At 43.0% G+C, this 18466-nt stretch overlaps 1 protein-coding gene across 3 annotated transcripts in view; it reads left to right on the forward strand.

Moving 5' to 3' along the window:
• The window catches only part of cnot3b (CCR4-NOT transcription complex, subunit 3b), a 41500-nt gene that overhangs the window by 15943 nt on the left and 7091 nt on the right, over positions 1 to 18466 (forward strand). Inside the window, exons 6-12 of one of the 3 annotated variants that reach the window (XM_072448244.1) lie at positions 2116 to 2211; positions 4404 to 4532; positions 4611 to 4701; positions 5238 to 5365; positions 14342 to 14398; positions 14893 to 15883; positions 18255 to 18360. In XM_072448244.1, coding sequence (XP_072304345.1) covers positions 2116 to 2211; positions 4404 to 4532; positions 4611 to 4701; positions 5238 to 5365; positions 14342 to 14398; positions 14893 to 15883; positions 18255 to 18360 — 1598 coding nt within the window. The remainder of the gene's footprint in view (positions 1 to 2115; positions 2212 to 4403; positions 4533 to 4610; positions 4702 to 5237; positions 5366 to 14341; positions 14399 to 14892; positions 15884 to 18254; positions 18361 to 18466) is intronic. The other 2 variants (XM_072448245.1, XM_072448246.1) reach the window with 2 other exon arrangements.

An 18466-nucleotide genomic window follows, 5' to 3' on the forward strand; every position in this document is an offset into this window, starting at 1 on the left:
GAGTATCGTATTTTCTGGACTATAAGTCGCACCGGCCAAAAAATACATAATAGAGAAGAAAAAAACTAATTTAAGTCTCACTGGAGTATAAGTCGCATTGTTGGGAGTTTTTTTTTTTGGGGGGGGTTGTTAACGTAACATATGAACAGTTATTCAGATAACTATAGCATAAAGAACATGCTAACAAGTTTACCAAAGCATCAGTTTTACCCCAAATCACTAAATCCATTGAATTCTTCTTCCTCTGTGTCACTTCTAAACAACTCCACAAACTCCAGAGGAAGAGGAAGTGCAGATTCTTCTTCTGCGTCGCTTAGAGCCTAGAGCGCCCTCTTGTGGTTGAGTATAAGTCGCACCCCGGCAAAAACTATGAAAAAATGTGCGACTTATAGTACAGAAAATACAGTAGTCAGTGTTTATGTTTGCAGTATATACACAGATATTTAAAAAACACATAAAATACATGTTAAATATATCTGCTGAAGGCTTTATCCCTGAAGTGCCACGGTAGATCTCCTGAAAGGCCCAAATTATTTATTCTTTGCCATTTTGGTTTAATAATGATGTCATGTTACACGTGTGTTAACAGTACGGCATCTCAATTAGGACATTTTAAAACAGTCGCTGCCGATTAGTCACGACGAGTCACGGTTATTCTGGCGAGTCGCTGCGGCCCCGGCGTTCACTCACTCAGAGGTTTCTGGTTCACTCAGAGGTTCCTGGTTCACTCACTCAGAGGTTCCTGGTTCACTCACTCAGAGGTTTCTGGTTCACTCAGAGGTTCCTGGTTCACTCACTCAGAGGTTTCTGGTTCACTCAGAGGTTCCTGGTTCACTCACTCAGAGGTTCCTGGTTCACTCACTCAGAGGTTCCTGGTTCACTCACTCAGAGGTTCCTGGTTCACTCACTCAGAGGTTCCTGGTTCACTCACTCAGAGGTTCCTGGTTCACTCGCTCAGAGGTCCCTGGCTCACTCGCTCAGAGGTCCCTGGCTCACTCGCTCAGAGGTTCCTGGTTCACTCAGAGGTTCCTGGTTCACTCAGAGGTTCCTGGTTCACTCACTCAGAGGTTCCTGGTTCACTCACTCAGAGGTTCCTGGTTCACTCGCTCAGAGGTCCCTGGCTCACTCACTCAGAGGTTCCTGGTTCACTCACTCAGAGGTTCCTGGTTCACTTGCTCAGAGGTTCCTGGTTCACTTGCTCAGAGGTTCCTGGTTCACTCACTCAGAGGTTCCTGGTTCACTCACTCAGAGGTTCCTGGTTCACTCACTCAGAGGTTCCTGGTTCACTCACTCAGAGGTTCCTGGTTCACTCACTCAGAGGTTCCTGGTTCACTCACTCAGAGGTTCCTGGTTCACTCACTCAGAGGTTCCTGGTTCACTCGCTCAGAGGTCCCTGGCTCACTCGCTCAGAGGTCCCTGGCTCACTCGCTCAGAGGTTCCTGGTTCACTTGCTCAGAGGTTCCTGGTTCACTCAGAGGTTCCTGGTTCACTCACTCAGAGGTTCCTGGTTCACTCACTCAGAGGTTCCTGGTTCACTCGCTCAGAGGTCCCTGGCTCACTCACTCAGAGGTTCCTGGTTCACTCACTCAGAGGTTCCTGGTTCACTTGCTCAGAGGTTCCTGGTTCACTTGCTCAGAGGTTCCTGGTTCACTCACTCAGAGGTTCCTGGTTCACTCACTCAGAGGTTCCTGGTTCACTCACTCAGAGATTCCTGGTTCACTCACTCAGAGGTTCCTGGTTCACTCACTCAGAGGTTCCTGGTTCACTCGCTCAGAGGTTCCTGGTTCACTCGCTCAGAAGTTCCTGGTTCACTCGCTCAGAAGTTCCTGGTTCACTCAGAGGTTCCTGGTTTGCTTACTCAGAGGTCCCTGGTTCACTCACTCAGAGGTCCATGGTTCACTCACTCATAGGTTCCTGGTTCTAACTGTGCCTGAATATATACAAACCCTCTGAATACTGGAGGAAGGATTTACCCTGCAGTAGTTGTTGTAGTATTTCATTTTGCAGCGGTGGTGATGCTGAGCGTGTTCCTGGAGCCTGCAAAGGCACGGAAAGCTCATTGTGTTTCTCTTTTTAAGGAGTTTGTTGGTGATTTTCTTCCGTTGTCTGTTGCAGAATACGATCGACACTCTGAACATGCAGGTGGACCAGTTCGAGAGCGAAGTGGAGTCTTTATCGGTCCAAACCAGGAAAAAGAAAGGAGACAAAGAGGTGAGTACGGCCCATGATGCACCTGTTTGGGGTCCCCTTTCTGTCACCGAGCGTCCAGATGGAGAAGCTCTGGACGTGTGCAGAGGACCAAGAGTGAGTATAAGTGTAGAATATTAGGGCCGGGCCATGCTCAGACTTCAGAGGAAGACGTTTGACAGAGTTTTATGTTTAATGGCAGATCATTAAAAGTCCGTATCGTTTAAGTTCATGAAATCATTCAATTATTGTGTTTTCGACAAGAAGAAAAATCCAAAAGTGAGATTGATGAACGTGAGGAAAACAGAATGTGATTAGTTCTTGCAAATGGCTCAGACAAAAGAAGAAGGATCATGAGGTGCAGGAAACATGAGAGGAACAGCAAAGAGGAGATATGTGGATGCAGAGGAAGAGCATGAAGCTGGTGATTGACCTTTAAACCATGTTGGAATAAAAGGATTATAACTCTGTAAATCCTGGACATACATTCTCTCTCGGCGGTGGCTGATAATGGCATTAATAACCGGATTAGACTTGAGCATAATCAGATCATTACATTATGACATGGCTCAGTCCTGTGTGTGCATTTGTGTCCTGCATTAGCAGTTGTGCTCAGAGTAATGCCTCCACACTCACGCCAGCATTATTGTATCACTATTGATAAATGAGACGCAGTACATGGCCCTCTAATGCAGCTGATGGTCCAGAACACATGAGTTTACCCTACACTTTATGTCAGAGAACAACACCAAACCAGATGAGCCCTTTTGGGCTAAAAACTGGAGCATGAGCCTTTCCTCAGTCCTGTCTCTGTGAGACGCACAATAATAATAATAATAACAAAAAAAGGGCCAAACCCAATGTTTGTTTGTTAATTCAAGAATATGCTCTTTATATAAGTTCATTAAGTAATACATGAATGAAACCTCAACATCAGGCGTGTCTAAAATGTTTTCACAGAAGAGCATTTTAAAACTTGTACAGAGCAGAGGGCCTCAAACAACCTGACAAGACCTGCTTTAGACCTGCTTTAGACCTGCTTTAGACCTGCTTTAGACCTGGCTTTAGACCTGGCTTTAGACCTGGCTTTAGACCTGGCTTTAGACCTGCTTTAGACCTGGTTTAGACCTGGTTTGGACCTGGTTCAGACCTGGTTTAGACCTGGTTCTCGCTTTAGTACTGATGGTACTCAAAAAACCACATATTTGATCACATTTTCCTGTCTGAAGCCCACAAACCGCGGCTCTAAACACAAACATATATTTGTGCGGTGAAAGTGCCGGAGCGACGCATGTGGAGGATTAAATATTGAAGTACATTAATCCATTAGTGCTACACCTGCTCGTGCTGCCGCGCCTCACCTGTTTAAACTTTAAAGTCTGTGTTTTTGAGCTGTCGGAAACTTCCTTACAATGAATAATTCCCTCTTAACCATTGATGACTGTGTGTTATGTCCCAACGCTCCCAGTGCTGGATATTACATTACATAATATTAGCAATACATAAGTAATGTCATTGTAGAGGAAACACTGCAGAGGTGAATATGAATGATTTAAGCTCATCTAGAAGGCCTTTTGGACATTATGTTTTTATGTTTATTACGTTTATTAGTTCTTTTTAGCACGTCCGTGAGCATTTGCACAAAGACTGAATTAAAATGAGTAAAAATCACATTTCAGAACACGTTTTATATGACCAGTTTTAGAGCTCGTTACCAATTTAAACATGTATACAGATATATGTAGTATCAGCTGAAATGTTTAATCGTCTTTTGGCGATGATTATTCAACAAAATAATCGTTGTATTTTTGGTTAACTCTGTGAAAAAGGAATAGACAATCGATAATATACGTTCATTGTAAATATTCTCTGTCTAGAAGCCTTCACTCACCATATTTACACCTTTATTTCTTTAAAAATGTCTTTAAAATGTCCTTGTTTGACTCGTCGCCTTCTGAAATAATTACATTGAAATCGCAATTTGAGTCGCTCCAATTAACAAATCACAAGAACCGCGATTATTGACGTCATTTCCTTTGCAAACGACACATTCTGCTGTATTATTATAAAAAAACAACAACAACAAAACAGTCGTCGTATCAATTGCGAGTTGTAATCGTAATCGCAGTTCGTCGTAATTAGTGACTCCCCCAAACTCTGCAGCCGTATATATGCAGAACGTTGACCTCTCCAGTGATTGGCGCTTGTCGTCATAGAAACAGGACCGGATTGAAGAGCTGAAGAAGTTCATCGAAAGGCACCGCTTCCATATCCGGATGCTGGAGACCATTCTGAGGATGCTGGACAACGACTCGGTGCAGGTGGATGCCATCCGGAAGATCAAGGTCCGTCGCCGTCGGTGATTGTCCCGCGTCGAATCTCTCCGGAAGTCTTTACTCTGAGCTCTTTACTCCCCCCCGCAGGACGACGTGGAGTACTACATCGACTCATCGCAGGATCCGGACTTCGAGGAGAACGAGTTCATCTACGACGACATCGACCTGGAAGATCTTCGTGAGTACAGAGTTTAGACGTTTAACGAGGCACGCGGCTAATTAGTTTGCGTTAATTATGTTCGATTTGAAGTTCAGGTCAGTCACTTGTCTAGAACGTGCCGGGGTTTGTAATGATTTTAACTCTGCTAAAAATATGAGAAATAAACATTTAACTATAATAAACTAAACTAAAATGCTGATTAAAAGAACTGTGAACATAATCTTGACCAGTCTGTGCCCCCGATGTGAGGTAAACATGCTCAAATCAAATATAGCTTTAACAATTGTGGTGTTGATTTTGTTCTTAATTACAAAAACGTTAAGACATGATCGTCCAATCAGAAAGCAGAATGAGCCTCGTGTTGGTTTGAACCCGCCTTAGCCCAGCACCTGCTGTCAATCATCAATCAGGTCCAGTGTGGAAACATGTGTCCTTCACGTGCAGGTCATATCCTTCATGAGCGTTCATGTTATAATGTTCCTCGTGATAGATTCATGTTTGTCCAGATCCGGGTCAAATGCAGATGTTAGATGGCTCTGCTCTTGTCTCTTCAGCCGCTCCGTCGTTGATGGCCACGTCTCCAGGAACTTTAGAAGACGAGATCTTCCAGCACTCGAGCAGCACGCCGACCTCCACCACGTCCTCGTCCCCCATCCCGCCTTCGCCCGCCACATGCACTACAGTCAGTACATGCACTACAGTCAGTACATGCACTACAGTCACTACAGTCAGTACATGCACTACAGGCACTACATGCACTACACTCACTACAGTCACTAGTCAGCACATGCACTACAGTCAGTACATGCACTACAGTCACTACATGCACTACAGTCAGTACATGCACTACAGTCAGTACATGCACTACAGTCACAACAAGCACTATAGTCACTACAGTCAGTACATGCACTACAGTCACTACATGCACTACACTCACTACAGTCACTAGTCAGTACAGTCACTACAGTCAGTACAGTCACTACAGTCAGTACATGCACTACAGTCAGTACATGCACTACAGTCACTACAGTCAGTACATGCACTACAGTCACAACAAGCACTACAGTCAGTACATGCACTACATGCACTACACTCACTACAGTCACTAGTCAGTACAGTCACTACAGTCAGTACATACACTACAGTCACTACAGTCAGTACATGCACTACAGTCACTACATGCACTACACTCACTACAGTCACTAGTCAGTACAGTCACTACAGTCAGTACATGCACTACAGTCACTACAGTCAGTACATGCACTACACTCACTAAAGTCAGTACAGTCACTACAGTCAGTACATGCACTACAGTCACTACAGTCAGTACAGTCACTACAGTCAGTACATGCACTACACTCACTAAAGTCACTACAGTCACTACAGTCAGTACATGCACTACAGTCACTACAGTACATGCACTACAGTCAGTACAGTCAGTACATGCACTACAGTCAGTACATGCACTAATCAAATCAAATCAAATCAATTTATTTTTGTAAGGCCCAAAATCACAACAACAGTTGCCTCTGAGGGCCACAGGGAGAAATGAATCAACAATGTCTGTGGTGGCGATGAAGTCAGACAATGTCTGTGGTGGCGAGGGACGATGTCCCAGGGTCCTCTGTCCTTAGACTCTCCTTCTCGGCCAGGAAAAACTACAAAAAAAACCTCTTTGGGAAAAAAAGCGTAGAAACCTGGAGGAGTTCCAGTGAAGGAGAGATCCGACTCTCACAGACGGACAGACGGACACAAGGAGACTGGAGCTGGACCCACTCTTCAGGCAGAAGAGGGACCGTCGGAGTCGAGCTGGACCCACTCTTCAGGCAGATGAGGGACCGTCGGAGGCGAGCTGGACCCACTCTTCAGGCAGATGAGGGACCGACTGAGGCGAACTGGAGCCACTCTTCAGGCAGATGAGGGACCGTCCACACAGGGCAGGGACCACTTCACCAGGGGAGGGGCATCTGGGTCCACAGGTCCTCAGGAGTGAGAGATAGAAAAGAAGGCGGTGAACAGTTTGCAAGTGGAATCAAAAAATAAATATTGTTTGATAGCATAAGTAGTCAGAAGAAGAAGAGGATAGTGCTCAAGCTGTCATACTTCCCCCAGCATAGTTACTCCTAGGGCAGCGTAGCTGAAGCTGTGGGTTTATCTTTCTGTTCCTAACTACTCTGACCATAAGCGATTTCGAAGAGGAACGTTTTAAGCCTGGACTTAAATGAAGAGACTGTGTCAGCATATTTAACATGGGTCGGGAGCTGATTCCATAACACAGGAGCTTGGTAGCTAAACGCTCTACCTCCTACAGTACTTTTAGAGACTCTTGGCACCACCAGAAGGCCGGCATTCTGAGAGCGAAGAGCTCTGTTTGGATGATATGGTTCTATAGAATCTTTGAGGTAGGATGGGGCCATGTCATTTATGGCTTTGTAGGTCAAGAGTAGAATTTTGAATTTGATTCTAGACTCGACGGGGAGCCAGTGAAGAGACTTCAGCACCGGCGTAATGTGCTCTCTTCTTTTTGTTCCTGTTAGTAATCTTGCTGCTGCATTTTGAACCAGTTGAAAGCTTTTTATGGATCTTTTAGGACACGCTGCAAGCAGGGAGTTACAGTAGTCTAATCTAGTCGTTACAAATGCATGGATAAGTTTTTCGGCATCACTTTTAGGCAGGATTCTTCTGATTTTGGCGATGTTGCGCAAATGGAAATAGGCTGTTTTACAAGCTTGATTTATATGAGCTTTAAATGAGAGCTCCTGGTCAAATAAGACTCCAAGGTTTCTTACAGTAGAACTGGAGGCTACACTGACATTGTCCAGTGTGACTATCTGCTCAGATAGAGCGTCTCGTAGATGCTTAGGGCCAAGCACAATGACCTCGGTTTTTTCAGGGTTAAGAAGCAGGTAGTTTAGTGTCATCCAGGTTTTTATCTCCTTCACACAAGTACTAAGTCTGTCTACTTGATCGCTCTGATCAGGTTTCATTGATAAATACAGCTGAGTGTCATCTGCATAGCAGTGGAAGTTAATGTCATGCTTTCTGATAATGTTGCCTAATGGCAGCATATAAAGAGTAAACAGAATTGGACCGAGTACCGAACCCTGTGGCACACCGTAAATTACTTTAGAGCTTGGTGAGGAGCTCTGGTTTACATTAACAAATTGGAACCTATCAGATAGATAGGATTTAAACCAGCTGAGGGCTGTTCCTCCAACACCTACATCACATTCTAACCTCTGCAGTAGAATGTTGTGGTCAATGGTGTCAAACGCTGCGCTGAGGTCCAACAGAACCAGGATTGAGACCAGTCCATCGTCAGCGGCTAATAACAAATCATTTGTGACTTTAACTAGTGCAGTTTCAGTGCTGTGGTGGGCTCTGAACCCTGACTGGAAAACTTCAAATAAGTTATTGTCCTGCAGGTGGCGACAAAGCTGTTTTACTACAACTTTTTCAAGGATTTTAGAGACGAAGGGAAGATTTGAAATAGGTCTGTAGTTTACCAATAGGTCGGGATCTAGATTAGGCTTTTTCAGAAGAGGTTTAATGACTGCATGTTTGAAGGACTGTGGAACATAGCCACTTTGGAGTGAAGTATTTATTATATTAAGAATAGGGTCTATAATTAGGGGGAGAATGTCTTTGAGGAGTCTGCTTGGAATGGGGTCTAGGACACAAGTTGAGCTTTTAGAGGACATAATGGCTGAAGTTAGCTCTGCTTGATCAACAGCTGTGAACCTTTCTAGGTTTACAGGTGGATTTATATGGGACGTTAGATTTAGAGCTTGGGCTAGTTCAGGGCTAATAGCGGGGGTAATTTCATCTAATTTATCTCTGATTGTTTTTATTTTATTATTAAAAAATAGGAGGAAATCATCAGAGCTAAGTGTAGCTGGGATTGAGGGCTCTACTGCACTGTGACAGTTTGTTAGCCTAGCTACAGTGCTGAAAAGGAATTTAGTGTTACTTTTGTTGACTTCTATTAGATTTGAATAATATCTGGTTTGGGCCTTACGCAGAGCCTGCTTATAGGACAGCAGGCAACTTTTCCATGCTTTTAGGGATTCTTCTGTGTGAGAGCGACGAAATAATCCCTCTAACTTTCTAACTCTTTGTTTATGTGAACGCAGTTCTTGGTTGTACCATGGGGAGGCGCGCTTTGGCCTAATAACCTTCTGTTTTAACGGCGCTACAACGTCAAGAGCAGACTTCAGAGAATTCATGGTCAAGTCGACACATTGATCACTTAAACTGGGACTAAAACTGTTCTCAGCAGGATCACATGACATGTCACTGAATATTGGCTCTATTATTTCTTTGAATTTTGAGATAGATTTTTCAGATATTGTCCTTTTCATTATAACTTTATTTTGTGGGACTGGATGATCTTTAAGAATAAACTGAAAGGTAATTAGGAAATGATCTGACAATATAGGGGTTTGAGGGAGGACAATGAGGTCACTAATCTCTGTTCCATACGTTAGGACAAGATCCAGAGTGTTCTTGTGAGTGTGAGTCGGTTTATTTACATTCTGAGTGAAACCAATGCTGTCTAACAAGGCGCTGAAGGCATTACTGAGAGCCTCATGTTCACGTGGATATTAAAGTCTCCAACTATAACTATTTTATCCCAGGCTAACACTAAGTTTGATATAAAGTCAGAAAACTCTGTTAAAAACTCTGAATAGGGACCAGGAGGTCGGTAGATAACTATGAACAAAACTCCTTTTAGGTTTTTCATATTTGGACATGTGATCGACAGCATAAGGCTTTCAAATGAGTGAAATGCATTGTTAGTTTTAGGGCTCATGAGTAGGCTTGAGTGGGAGATCACTGCCACACCACCACCTCGGCCTGTGCTCCTGGCAGTCTGAAAGTTAACATGGCTGGGTGGGGTGGACTCATTTAGTCTGACGTAGTCGTCTTGTTGAAGCCACGTTTCAGTTAGAGCTAGAAGATCTATGTTATAGTCACTAATTAATTCATTAACTAAGAGCGATTTGGAGGAAATTGCTCTAATGTTTAGCAGTCCACATTTTACGTGTTTATTCATTTGTGTATTTGTGTCATTTGTGATTGTTATTTTCATTAAGTTATTTGGTCTGACGCCGGAAATATTTTTTCTGAGATGTGACTTTTTGGCATTATTTGTACGAGGGACACGAGGGACACGAGGGACACACACAGTCTCTATCTGTCTTGAATCTGAACACTTCACATGTAACAGAACGGGCGAGAGTTCGGCGACAGAGGAGCGTCTTGAACTGCTGCTCTGCACCTGGGGCTCATCCCTAGATGGTCACTTAACACGACTAAGACTATCGGTCAAATTCCGAACTAATAGGGATGTACCCTCCGAAGTCGGATGGATGCCATCCCTGCGTATGAGCCCGGGCTTTCCCCAAAACGCACTCCAGTTATCAATAAAGACAACGTTGTTTTGAGGGCACCATCTGGATAACCAGTTGTTGAATGCTGAGAGACGGCTGTACAATTCAGCATTGATCCGATTGGGCAGGGGACCAGAAAATATTACAGTGTCTGACATCGACTTCGCTAGGTCACACACCGCGGCTACTTGAACTTTGAGCACCTCTGATTGACTCCGCCGGGCGTCGTTACCGCCTGCGTGAACCACGACTCGCCGGAAACGGGTCCTACTCTGCTTTAAGATCCTAAGGTTTCCTTCGATGTCACTACATGCACTACAGTCACTACATGCACTACAGTCACTACAGTCAGTACATGCACTACAGTCACTACAGTACTTGCACTACAGTCACTACAGTCAGTACATGCACTACACTCACTACAGTCAGTACAGTCACTACATGCACTACAGTCACTACATGCACTACATGCACATGCACTACAGTCAGTACATGCACTACAGTCAGTACATGCACTACAGTCACTACATGCACTACATGCACATGCACTACAGTCAGTACATGCACTACAGTCAGTACATGCACTACAGTCAGTACAGGCACTACAGTCAGTACAGTCACTAGAGTCAGTACAGTCGGTACATGCACTACAGTCAGTACATGCACTACAGTCAGTACTGTCACTACAGTCAGTACAGTCGGTACATGCACTACTGTCAGTACATGCACTACAGTCAGTACATGCACTACAGTCAGTACATGCACTACAGTCAGTACAGTCAGTACATGCACTACAGTCACAACAGTCTGTACAGTCACTGCAGTCGGTACAGTCGTACAGTAATCACAGTAATCCTGCTCCAAAGCTGTAAACAGTCCTGACTTTGACTGTAAAAAGTCTGATCATTACAGTTGTTATCTGGACTATTCAGACTCTAAAAGTTTTTTATAACAAATCAAAATGTTTAAGAAAATAATAATCTGATTTTCATCAAAAATACACTTTATTTGTGTTTAAACAATTGACCTCCGCTCTGTTAAAAAATCTAACTTTAAAGCTAGAAAAAAGCTATTAACTTCCAATAACTGCATGTTTATATAGAGGTTTATAATTGTTAGTGGAGCCTTTTCTTTTTGTTTTGCCTTCAGATTATTATTTTTGTGTCTTATAATCATTACTTCTCGCTGGACTAAAGCAAGCCAGCAGGAGGCGCAGGACTAACTAAAGCCAGCAGGAGGCGCAGGACTAACTAAAGCCAGCAGGAGGCGCAGGACTAACTAAAGCCAGCAGGAGGCGCAGGACTAACTAAAGCCTAGAGGAGGCGCAGGACTAACTAAAGCCAGCAGGAGGCGCTGGACTAACTAAAGCCAGCAGGAGGCGCTGGACTAGGGCCTTGAGATATTGTCCAAACATACTTTTACACACTCCAGAGTCATATACTTTTACACACTCCAGAGTTATGCTGTATGAAGTACTTTAATTATACATGAGGTCAGACTTATAAGAAGCAGCAGGTTATGCAAGGCCTAAATCGTCATCATTATTACACATTTTTAAGGTGAAAATCTTGCTGAAATGTGCTCAGAACCTGCTCCAGTTTCACATTTGAAAGGCTGTGCAAACAAGCGCGTGTCTAACGAGCCCGACAGCGTAATATTAGCACTTGAGTGAACCGCCGCTCTTTGTGGGGCTGGGTCAAGCCATTATTTAACTCCGTGTGGGATAATTGCACATATTGTGGCGGCGCGGCGCCTTTACGTCGCCCGCTGAACGCTTCCTCCCACACGTACAGACGCTGCAGAGGTGTTCGCCATGACAATGAGGAGGTGGGCGGTGCTTCAAGTTTAACGCCGCGACAAAAGAAGTTTAAGGCTCGCACTATATGTGATATTAAAGGGTTCTGATTAGAAGTTTAAGGCTCGCACTATATGTGACACTGATATTAAAGGGTTCTGATAAGAAGTTTAAGGCTCGCACTATATGTGACACTGATATTAAAGGGTTCTGATTAGAAGTTTAAGGCTCACACTATATGTGACACTGATATTAAAGGGTTCTGATAAGAAGTTTAAGGCTCGCACTATATGTGACAATGATATTAAAGGGTTCTGATAAGAAGTTTAAGGCTCGCACTATATGTGACACTGATATTAAAGGGTTCTGATAAGAAGTTTAAGGCTCGCACTATATGTGACACTGATATTAAAGGGTTCTGATAAGAAGTTTAAGGCTCGCACTATATGTAACACTGATATTAAAGGGTTCTGATAAGAAGTTTAAGGCTCGCACTATATGTGACAATGATATTAAAGGGTTCTGATAAGAAGTTTAAGGCTCGCACTATATGTGATATTAAAGGGTTCTGATTAGAAGTTTAAGGCTCGCACTATATGTAACACTGATATTAAAGGGTTCTGATAAGAAGTTTAAGGCTCGCACTATATGTGACACTGATATTAAAGGGTTCTGATAAGAAGTTTAAGGCTCGCACTATATGTGATATTAAAGGGTTCTGATTAGAAGTTTAAGGCTCGCACTATATGTGACACGGATATTAAAGGGTTCTGATTAGAAGTTTAAGGCTCGCACTATATGTGACACTGATATTAAAGGGTTCTGATAAGAAGTTTAAGGCTCGCACTATATGTAACACTGATATTAAAGGGTTCTGATAAGAAGTTTAAGGCTCGCACTATATGTGACACTGATATTAAAGGGTTCTGATAAGAAGTTTAAGGCTCGCACTATATGTAACACTGATATTAAAGGGTTCTGATAAGAAGTTTAAGGCTCGCACTATATGTGAGACTGATATTAAAGGGTTCTGATTAGAAGTTTAAGGCTCGCACTATATGTAACACTGATATTAAAGGGTTCTGATAAGAAGTTTAAGGCTCGCACTATATGTGACACTGATATTAAAGGGTTCTGATAAGAAGTTTAAGGCTCGCACTATATGTGACAATGATATTAAAGGGTTCCGATAAGAAGTTTAAGGCTCGCACTATATGTGACTCTGATATTAAAGGGTTCTGATAAGAAGTTTAAGGCTCGAACTATATGTGACTCTGATATTAAAGGGTTCTGATAAGAAGTTTAAGGCTCGCACTATATGTAACACTGATATTAAAGGGTTCTGATAAGAAGTTTAAGACTCGCACTATATGTGACACTGATATTAAAGGGTTCTGATTAGAAGTTTAAGGCTCGCACTATATGTGACACTGATATTAAAGGGTTCTGATAAGAAGTTTAAGGCTCGCACTATATGTGACACTGATATTAAAGGGTTCTGATAAGAAGTTTAAGGCTCGCACTATATGTGACTCTGATATTAAAGGGTTCTGATAAGAAGTTTAAGGCTCGCACTATATGTAACACTGATATTAAAGGGTTCTGATAAGAAGTTTAAGGCTCGAACTATATGTGACACTGATATTAAAGGGTTCTGATAAGAAGTTTAAGGCTCGCACTATATGTGACACTGATATTAAAGGGTTCTGATTAGAAGTTTAAGGCTCGCACTATATGTGACACTGATATTAAAGGGTTCCGATAAGAAGTTTAAGGCTCGCACTATATGTGACACTGATATTAAAGGGTTCTGATAAGAAGTTTAAGGCTCGCACTATATGTGACACTGATATTAAAGGGTTCTGATAAGAAGTTTAAGGCTCGCACTATATGTGACTCTGATATTAAAGGGTTCTGATAAGAAGTTTAAGGCTCGCACTATATGTAACACTGATATTAAAGGGTTCTGATAAGAAGTTTAAGGCTCGCACTATATGTAACACTGATTAAAGGGTTCTGATAAGAAGTTTAAGGCTCGCACTATATGTGACAATGATATTAAAGGGTTCTGATAAGAAGTTTAAGGCTCGCACTATATGTGACAATGATATTAAAGGGTTCTGATAAGAAGTTTAAGGCTCGCACTATATGTGACTCTGATAATAAAGGGTTCAGATGGTGGTACAGCCAACACATGTCCATTATTAATATTAAAGGTGTAAAATCCACCAATAAGATCCATATATTCTCCGTCTCTAATTATGCAAAATGTCTAGAACAAACAAAGTGGCAGAAGAACTGACTTGTGCCACTTGTTGATACTGAAATGAACTGTTAAATCTGCTTTTTCACCTTTACATTGTCATTTTTGCACAAGATCTTCATCATATCGAGTTATTTTGCCTTTTTAATCGACGACTGATGAAGAAAACGTTGAAGCCGTTTGTTATATAATATTTTTTCTTTGCAGGAGAATTCGGAGGATGACAAAAAAAGAGGGCGATCAACCGACAGCGAAGTTTGTCAGGTACATTTTGTGTTCGTTCCGTTACCGTTTTGTCAGTTTCAGCTCAAACTACAACGTTCACCGAATACGACTTTCATTTTGGGGATAAATGAATACAACGTCCTTGTGTTTAGAAGTCTCATTCAAAGGTTGTAGAGTCAGTCCAAAGATGATGATTTCAAGGAGGAAATTATAAACAAATGTCCTTAAGGGGCCGCACAATATATGGCAAAACATCAATATCGCAATGTTTAAAACTAAATACAATATTAACTGTTTTTTAAATAAATAATAGTGTTTTTAAATGAAAAATAAGTGCTAAATTAACCTTGATTTAATCGTGTCAAGTTTCTATTTTGACTTTCTGTATCAGTAAATTAAGGTTCATTTTAGTTTCAATATAACATTTAAAAATTGAAGTAATTAACAGCATAATTAACACGTCTTTTCCAATATGGTGCGGCCCGACTCACAGGTCAAAGGTCATCACACTAACGCCTCTGTCCTGTTTGCAGTCGCCTGTGAAAAACGGAAACCCGTCGCTGCTCTCCTCCTCCTCCTCTTCCTCATCCTCTTCCTCCTCCTCATCCTCCTCCTCCTCCTCCATCTCGGGGTTCACCTCTTCTTCTTTCGTCTCCATGGCGAATATCTCAGGGGGCGTGGCCAACAGCAGCAGCATCATCAGCAGCAGCAGCATGATCAGCAACAGCCTCATCAACATCAGCCACGCCTCCATCTCCTCCTCCATCTCCTCCATCTCCGCCTCCGCCGCCGCCTCCTCCTCGCTCCACCTGTCCAACAACACCTCCGCCGGCAGCTACAGCAACGCCACGCAGCAACCGCCGCACCCTCTGGCGCCACCGCAGAACGCCCTGCCCAAGCTCTCAAACGCCACCGCCTCCGTCGCCAGCAGCAACAACAACCACCCGGCGTCTTCGGGTCCGTCGCCCCCGAACGCGAGCCTCCACGGCCCGATCGCGCCCTCATCTCAGCCCCCCATAGGGTCGGCGTCCAATAGTTTAGGGCTAAGTTTGGGGCTCTCTCTGGGGAAAGCGCCCGGTCTCATGGCGCCGAGTCCCATGTCCAGCAGTCTCGGTTTATCAGGGATGCCGGCGTCCCTCAGTTCGCTGTCAAACTTGTTGTCCGGCTCAACGCCGGCGCCGTACGCCCAGGCGGCGGCGATCGGGGCGTCGTCCGGCCTCCCCGGGTCGCTCGGCGGGGTCAGCACTTCGCTGTGTTCGGTGACCGTGGGCGGCCCCACGTCCAGCTCGGTGGTGGGGAGCGCGATCGCGGCGGGGATTTTGGGTTTAGGGTCTTCAGGTTCCTCCGCGGCGCAGGGGTCGTCGCTGCTCAGCCAAAGCCCGGCGGCGAGTCTGGCGCCGGGCGGCGGACTGGGCGCCATCGGCAGCAACGGGCCGAGCTCGGGGTCCGGCGGCGGAGCGGGCAACACGCTGCCCATCAGGCCGCCCAGCCAGCAGAAGCAGAACGGGAGCTCCAGTGAGTATTGTACGCAGACTGTCATTCTTTGATCATATGTAGTTCTAGCTCTTAAACATTCTATAACACCACTAGATGTGAAGCGGTTTAAATGAGGCTAAAAGAAGTAGCAAAGGCAAAGAAATGTCATTGAAATAATCTGGCGGAGGAGTATTGACTTGATAAAAAAAATGAATGAAACAAAAACGACTGTTGGGTGCAGTTACCACCTCGGCCTTGTGGGTTCGACTCCCGGTGGTGACAGTTTTCTGAATGTCTATCCACGTTCTCTCCCCATTTCTCCAGTTTGCTCTCAAATAAAGCCTTCAGACCAGGAAAAAAAACTAAACAAAATGCGAGGCGTTTTCAGTGAAGAACGACAAACACGGAGACGTTTTGAAGGAGCGTTTCAGTAGGAATGAAAAGTAGTGACGGACGGATCAATACCAAACGCTTGATTTATACTGACGAGGTATAGAAAAGTACAGAGGTATGGATTCTGCTGCTGAAGTATCAACACAGTACTTTAAAAGGTTTTTTTCTCTGTTTCCAATACAATTTTAATACATTTCATATTGTATATTTTACTTAACACTTCTTTTTATTAATTTTACACACATCGATAAGCAAAATAGAGCAACAATAATCACTTCTATAAATACGTAAGGGACAATTTTTTCTTTTTTTCAAGAGTTTCAGTGCATTTTATACAAAACTCATTGGCGTCAGGTCACATTTTGGTCACTTATTCTGATCGATCCTGCAATACTTGGCATAGTAAGTATTTGTCATCTGCCAAACTAAAAAAATATATTTATAGTATTACTACCGTATTTTCCAGAGTATAAGTCGCACCGGAGTATAAGTCGTACCAGCCAAAAAATGCATAATAGAGAAGAAAAAAACATATATAAGTCGCACTGGAGTATAAGTCGTACCAGCCAAAAAATGCATAATAGAGACGAAAAAAACATATATAAGTTGCACTGGAGTATGAAATTCAGTTGCAAGTGTGAAAATAACAAATAAGATCACATATAAGTAGCTCCATAGTATAAGTATATAAGTAGTAGTATAGCGCGGAAAATACGGTTCATAGATTATATCCCTTTTTTTTTTTTTACCACGGTCCAAAGTAATAGTCACTGAAGTAAAAGAATGGCCACTAAACTTAGAGATGGTTAAAGTTTAAAGAGTCTGTTCAGCATAATATAGGAGCCGTAATTGCTTGTCATTGTAAAGCTACACAGTTCTGAACCACCGCTCTGAATAACGATAACGATCTTAATTATCTTCCCCTCCACAGTAACACTCTCAAAGCTCTTTAAGTGCCTTTGTTATCGCGCGGGGATCTCGCAACGCCGGCCGCGCCGCGCAGGCAACAAATAATTCATTAGCCGAGCATTATCGGTAGGAGAGCGGGCCCCGTTACAGCGAGAGACGAGCCGGCTCGCGCATCACACTTAGAGCTCGCTAATAGTTAATCACATCGGCGCCAATGCAGCGGGAGCACGAGGCCCCGGAGATCTTTATTCTTTAAGATCGGCCGTAATGGAGCGGATTAACGGAGACGTGTGGATGTACCACTTCTTTAAAAGCTGGATTTATTGGGGGTTTTGTGCAATTTAAAGTGCAATGAATTGAAAGTCAAACAAAATTGCAACTAGTACGGCCGTAGTTCTTTAGATGTTCAGTCCGTTAATTAGTCGATGATGATGTATATGTAAATTAATTTGACTTTGAGTTGTAACATTGCTATATATCAATGTTATTATAAACATATTTAAATTAGAATTTTTTTAGAAGTGCCATTTGGTGTCATTAAACCTTTTGGTGTTCAGTCTTGAATGAAAAGTAGAAAGAAGCTGAGGCACCCAAAAGGGTCAAAAAGTTATTTAAAAACCTTAAATATCACATGATCAATATTAAATTGACGCGCAAAAAAAACAAAAGGGCAAACTTAAGTGCCCATGACAGGTTTTTACGATGTTCTAATTTTAACTTTATTTGGTTTATTTATGCCTGTTGTGCATGTAAAAGATTTTACACCAATCGAGCAGGTATTTGTGGAGAAAACGTGGATAAATGTGTGGAAAATGACAGGAAGTGACATCACACCAGGGACACTTATTCCAGTCAAAGTTTATGCAGAATCTACACAAATAAACAACTTGTTTGACTCTTTAAACATTAATTCAGCTAAATAAATTCACTCTCATATGTTTTTATTTGTCAAATAAATATAATTGTGACATTAGATGAGTTTTTGGCCCAGTTTCCTTGTGTGATTTCATCGATTACAAACAGGAAGTGACATTTAAAACCTAAAAATAAAAGTAATGCATGTTTGACTCTTGCATTTCCATGTCCTACATAAAGCTTTATGACTGCGTTTCCCCAGGTTACAGCGCCGTGGTGGCCGACAGCACAACAGACTCCGCCCTCAGCAGTGCCAGCCAATCGCAGAACAGCCAGTCCTCGTCTCTCTCCTCCGCAGCCAATCAGCCGTGAGTCGAATCAAGTCGCTAATAAAATCGCTCCATAGTTAGATGCAGACGGCACACGGCGGTCTCATTTTTAGCTGTTTATACTCACTATATCTGCATTGATGTG

The sequence above is a fragment of the Eucyclogobius newberryi genome, unplaced genomic scaffold (genome assembly GCF_026437365.1).
Source record: "Eucyclogobius newberryi isolate DKJ021-1_F unplaced genomic scaffold, fEucNew1.0.hap1 SCAF_16, whole genome shotgun sequence".
In the NCBI taxonomy this organism is placed as follows: Eukaryota; Metazoa; Chordata; class Actinopteri; order Gobiiformes; family Gobiidae; genus Eucyclogobius; species Eucyclogobius newberryi.